The following is a 5,813-nucleotide window of genomic DNA, read 5'->3' as shown; positions in this document are numbered from 1 at the left end:
TGGGTGCGCCCCATACATGCCCCACTGCCATTGGTGGGCCCAGCCACACCTTGTAGCCCCAGCAGGAGGGGTTGGCAGCTGCCAACCCCAACACCACGTTCTTTGTAGGGGCCCAGAAGGACTGCTGGGCACTTACCCAGCTGTGGGCCAGAAACCAAGTGTGTTCCCAAGATGACGCAGTAGTAAAGATGACAAAACAGCTTGGTTTGATCCACACAACTATTTCTTTTTTTAATTATTAACTTGTGCCTTACAATAGAAGAAGAAAGAATGCAAGCAAACAATCTGCTGGTTCCAGGAACTACTCTGGCAGCGCCACAAGGGCAGCAAGGTCTGGTGATGATAACCCTGCCAGGGCACTGACACACAACACATTGAGTCTCCGGCTCTTGCAAAAGCGATCGCTGGCAATTTAAGGCATTGAAGGAAACCTATGGTTGTTAAATCCTATATCAAATTTGGCACACATTGCAACAGTTAGAGTGGAGACAAGGATGCTTTGTGGGCTGGTGTTTAGGAGTCCTGCAGCTTCCCAGTGCCATCTGGGGCACAGTGCTAATCTGGGCACAAGTTTTTCATGTGAAGACTGTGCAGCCAAACAAGGAGCCCTCTGACCCTAATATTTGGGAGATAGTGATACCGCATGAGGTACTGCACCCTGCAGCATGGTGGTGCCTTCACCTCCAATGTAGCAGTTCACTGCCCTGTGCCTGCTGCTTATAAACCCCATGTGCCTGGCTCGACTAGTGCTGTCAGAAAACAAGATTTGTCAGTACAAAGAAAAATTAACGTTCCTTATAGTTCGAAACATACGTGGCTGAGATCAAATGTCAGGAGTGGTTACAGTCCAGTATGGCTATTTCTGTGTTTCTAGGGTTAAAAGTGAATGGCTACAGTTTGAGGAATGGGGAAGAGTTTAGCTCTACATGGATTTGGATAGCTGATGAAGGTATGTAGCCTTGAAACTAGTTATAGTAAACATGTTGAGCTGTTTCCCTCCCCTCCCCAGAGAGCGGGCTCAGCAGCATTCCCAGCCAGCTGCCCCCCGCCCGCCGATGGAGGAGAGAGGGAGCGTGCTACGAGTCCATGTGCCACCACCACAACGACCAACATGCATCTCTAGCTACCTGTCCTGCGTGCCCCCACCCCATTTAAAAGGGAGCAATGTGCCAAGCTCGGCCTCTGCATGGCAGGACCCACAAGGAAGCCATCCCTGGGTTGGTGTCCCCAGGAAGGTATGTGTTTCTAAGGGAGGCTTCCTGTGAGCCCAGGGCAGCTTCATGCTCAGAGGAGCAATTTAAAGGCCGAGTGGAGACTGTTCCCCCTCAAATGCATGAGAACAGGGTCCTGATGGTTACATCTTTGCATTTGCAAGGATTCCTCCATGCAGGTTTAACCTCCCTCTTTTCTTGACAGAGGTTATGGTCCCCTGAACCACCTCAGCCCTGCTGGATGATATTTTAGAGGTCACTTTAATAACCTCTCCTTGCTCCTCCTCTTTGAAGGACAGAGTAGAGGAACTAAAGCTCCTTGGCTGGAAGGAGTAAGTGGGGCTGGGGAGGGAATTGAGTGATGGAAGGCCGCCGCTTCCCATGCTGAAGAGGTTCTCCTCTCCCTCCAGCAGCTTCCTGCAAGCACATCACAAGGGAAGAGGTTAGTATGGGGATGTGAAACATCTGCAAAACTTGAGAGCAAGTAGTGCCCTGAAGGCAAGCCCAAGCCATCACCCCAGGTCACACTGCACCATGAAACTGATTCAAAATCATGTTTTGGTCAACCATTTCTGGAGGACTTGCAATATGGGATACATGAGAGCAACTTTCTCCCCTCTTTCCTCTCCAGAAGCACCAGGAAACTGAGCACCTGCAGCACAGGGACTCAGCCTTTTGCATCTACTTACGACAAGAGAGACAAGTTTCCAACCCCATTAAAAATACTGCTTCTGGGATGGCTGAGGGATGTGGTTCACAGCTGCTAGATTGAGGCAGGACATGGAGCCATGGCTGCTCCCCAGGCAGGAGCATGGCCGATCCACGTGGGGGAGATGAACAACACACTTGTGGTGCTCCTTGAGTGTGTACCCAGGTATTTTCTAGGTCCCTGAAAATACCCCAGCCTAGTGGGGTCAGGGGATTGGGCTTGGGAAGTGTCCAGGTAGAGCAGGAATAGAGCAGCCTTACCTGTAGGCAGCTATCTCGATATCAAGGGCCATCTTGACATTGAGCAGGTCTTGGTACTCCCTCAAGTGCCGAGCCATCTCGTTTTTGGTGTTTCGCAGGTCATCCTCCAGCTGTCCAATGGTGTCCTGCAAAGGCAAGAGTGCTCAGGGCTGCGTTTTGAAACAGGATCTTCTCCCACAGTCCCACTCTGCTTTGCCCATTGTAGAGACAGGGAAGTTGCAATGGGCAATTGATCCATGATGGCACATCCCACCAGGAGCTTGGGACCATGAAATCTCATGCTAGCAGGGATGGAGAAGCAGGCAGAGCACCAGGCATGGCTTGTGAGCGTGTGCAGTGGGGGAGGCTTTTGGTGGATTGCCATTGATGGATTTATGTAGTTTCCCACCTGCAGCGGGGTCTGTGAGATGAGCAAATAGTGCCTGGTGCTGGGACCCCCAGTCCTGCAGGGGACAAGGTAGGCTGCTACAGAGGGAAGGGAAGTTTTGGGCTTAAACATCATCAAGTAGAGGCAGTGGCTCAACAGGACAAGTGAGAGCACCCCACACTGCAGCAGCAGCAAAGAAAGACTGCAGTCTGCATCTGCAGGGCTTAAGAAGAGCTGGGACATGCTTCCAGGAGGTGGAAGGAGAGGTGCTGCTGCCAGAGGTCTCCTCCAGGAGCGGAAGTCTGACACCTTCCCAGGAAAATGCCTCAGAGCCCTGGAGTGGGGTTGTGAATGCAGGGGGATTCGGGGAGGTTACAGAGACAGGGGCCTGCCCTGCAAGAGCCAGGGTGCTCAGCTGGACAACGGCATCCTTCCAGCGTCCTTCCTGTCAGCTTTGCCCTGCCTTTTGTCCCTTATAACACATTCTACCCATGGTGTGCAGGACTCCAAGGCCAGATTTCCTGCTAACAAAGGAGACTAATCTTTTCTTCTATTTTTTTTTCTCAGAAAACAAGCGGTCTGTACTTTTCCCACATGCATCTAGGTATCTAAGCAGCAGCTTGAAAGTGAAACCTGCTCCCATAGGGCTCTTCCCAATCAGAAAGTTTCCCGCTGCCAGCTGCCCCACTGTGCCACCAGAGGATCGTGATTTGGAACAGGAATGAGTCAGCAGTTTGCATTTAAGCCAGGATGTAGCCCTGCCTACAAATGCCTGCAATGGCCACTGCCAACCTCAACTCTCCTGCAGCCCCTCCCAGAGTCAGGCCTCTGCAATTGCTTCCAGATCGTCTGTTCAGCAAATGATCTTTGTCTTGCCATATCATCCCTATCTTGTCCCCTTCCTATTCCTATCATGTCCTCAGCTTCCTCTCCTGCCTGACCTTCCTCGTGGACAGTGCAGAGACAGCCACGGGACATGGAGCTGCCCAGGGAGCAGGGAGCTGTGCTGACCCTGATGCAGTGAGCCCAGTTCGAGCAGAGCCCCTCAGAGAAGCAGTGGCAGCTTGTCCTGAATGCAGCATGAAGAATGTCACAGTCAGATTAGCTGGGCACAACCAGCCTTGTGGGACATTTAGGGGTCATCCTTGTGGTCTCAGCTTTGACCTGTACTGCCCTGACCATTTTCCACAGCCAAAGATCTGCATGAAGCTGTGCCTCTGAGGAGATCATTGGGGCATCAACTGAAAAGCCTCACAACATGGCTGCTGCTGCTGTACAGATTAAAGCCTCTGTTCTGATGCAGGCAGATTGCTGCAGCACCGAGCCAGGACAGGAAGGAATGACTTGAGGTGATCCCCACCCTGGGACAGCTCCACTCTTGCTGCTGTGACTCTTTGTGCCTCCAGCCCCCTTCCCTCTGCCAGCAGTCCACATGAACAGAAAGCTCTTTCAAAACCGGTTGTCCTTGTTCCTGGTCTGCACCTCTCTTCCACACTCCAGCTCTACCAGCTGGTGGAATAAAAACTCCCTCCTCACACCACTGCAAACCTGTCCCCTAACAAAAGCCCTTGCATGTTGGTTCAGATTTGACTGGGCAGCCCACAAATACAAAGACAAGTCCCTGCTTTGGCAGGATCATTTTAAAAGCTCAGACAATAGGAATATTCTCTTTTAAGACACACTCCCAACCTTTTCTACTGTTTGCAGCCAGGGAAATTACTCAGCTGCTACACATGCACATTGCTCAAAAGACTTTTAAGTATTGCTACACATAAAGCAGGTCTTGAGGGTCATATAGGAAAGCAGTGCCACGCTGTCACTAAAGCAATTTCAGTTATGAGGCTGTTTAATCCAGCTGCTTAATATTTTTTTCCCCAATTGGTAAGTTGCTCCCAGAACTCCTCTTTCACATGGTGACAAGACTATTTAAGAAGATTACTGTGTATAATTTTTTCACTCTAGATAATATTTTATATTGCCTATTTCCACAAAAAATTGTTGAAGACGACCTCAACTATTCAGGAAGCTTGCAAGCAGCTTGGAGCTAAGTCACAAATTCTAAAATACTTGGCAAAATTTGGCCTTGGAAATGACAAGGCATTACTTGGGCCCTTCAGATATGATTAAAGGCAGTTGTTTCAGTATTTAGAAGGAAATGGCTTGATTTAGAAATCACAGATCATTTAACAGTCATATAATAGAACAATCTCAGGATTTATTTTATTATAAATCATGAACATTTCCTTGTAGCAAGAAAATGTGGCAATACTGCAATACTGCAGTAATGGAATAAGAGATATGGAGCACTCAGTGTCTGCCCCACATGAGTCTTTCCACAGACATAAGAGGTGCTGGGATCTGTCTGCAAGTCCAGACTTAACCTCTGCAGAGCTCCTATTTCTGCAGTGCAGGTGCCAAGAGCCAGGCCACAGGGCAGAGGGCCAAGCCTGGGCAGACAGCTTCGAGGAATTACCCACAACGATGTGTAGGCAATTTTGGACCTGATCGTTAAGGGACAGGGCAGGGACGGATCGATGCCCCAAACAGTGCTACCGTGTGCAGCGATGTCCCGTGCAGGGACGGGGTGTTGGAGGGGGTGTCCTGACCTGCTTCCCCAGAATCTGCCCTGTGTGGTTTTGCCTCTGGATAAAGGGTGAAGGCAACAGGCAAAGCCATGGTGGGGAAGGATCTGTGTGCGGGCAGAGAGGCACAATGCTGGGCGGTGGGAAGGCTGCAGGGGTGCCTGGCACTGCGCAGCGCTGCAGGGGCACTGCCTGCAGGGGTGGGTGCTGCGCAAGGCAAGAGGGGTGGGTGCCGTTCCGTGCTGGGGGTGTTTGGTGTAGCGCGGCACTGATCGGGACAGCGCGGGCGATGGTGCTGAGCGGGGAGGCGCCGCACGGGGCCGGGGTGCCCAGCGCTGCACAGAGCTGCAGGAGTGGCTGCTGCAGGGGACAGAGCTGCGCTGCAGCATTTTGCAGGCCGAGGAGATGCTCAGCGCTGCACAGGACTAGGGGAAGGAGAGTGCGGGGTCGCAGGTGCCGGTGCAGCACCGCGCCGGAGGTTTGCGTGGGATGAAGGTTCCCGCTGCTACACATTACAGGGGATGGCTGCTGGGATGGAGGTGCCGACTGGGCGCGGATGGCGCGGGAGGAGGATGCTCGGTGCTGCCCAGTGCCCGGCGCTTAGGGAAGGGGACGGTGACGGTTCCCGGCGCCGCCCGGCTCACCTGCAGGCCGGCCGCCCCGGCGGTGTGCACACCCTCCCGC

The 5,813-nt window shown here is 52.2% G+C and overlaps 1 protein-coding gene across 1 annotated transcript; it reads right to left on the bottom strand.

The window, feature by feature from the left end:
- Nucleotides 1-201: 201 nt before the first annotated feature.
- On the bottom strand, nucleotides 202-5,807 carry INA (internexin neuronal intermediate filament protein alpha). The gene is made up of 3 exons (XM_008643859.2): nucleotides 5,774-5,807; nucleotides 2,181-2,305; nucleotides 202-1,628 (listed from the first exon to the last, which is right to left on the bottom strand). Exons 2-3 carry the CDS (start codon nucleotides 2,255-2,257, stop codon nucleotides 1,355-1,357), a joined length of 351 nt encoding a protein of 116 aa, XP_008642081.1. The 5' UTR covers nucleotides 2,258-2,305; nucleotides 5,774-5,807; the 3' UTR covers nucleotides 202-1,354.
- Nucleotides 5,808-5,813: the final 6 nt, after the last annotated feature.

Source organism: Corvus brachyrhynchos, unplaced genomic scaffold (assembly GCF_000691975.1).
Source record: "Corvus brachyrhynchos isolate BGI_N302 unplaced genomic scaffold, ASM69197v1 scaffold61, whole genome shotgun sequence".
NCBI lineage: Eukaryota > Metazoa > Chordata > Aves > Passeriformes > Corvidae > Corvus > Corvus brachyrhynchos.
This window is presented reverse-complemented; position numbering and strand designations above follow the sequence as displayed.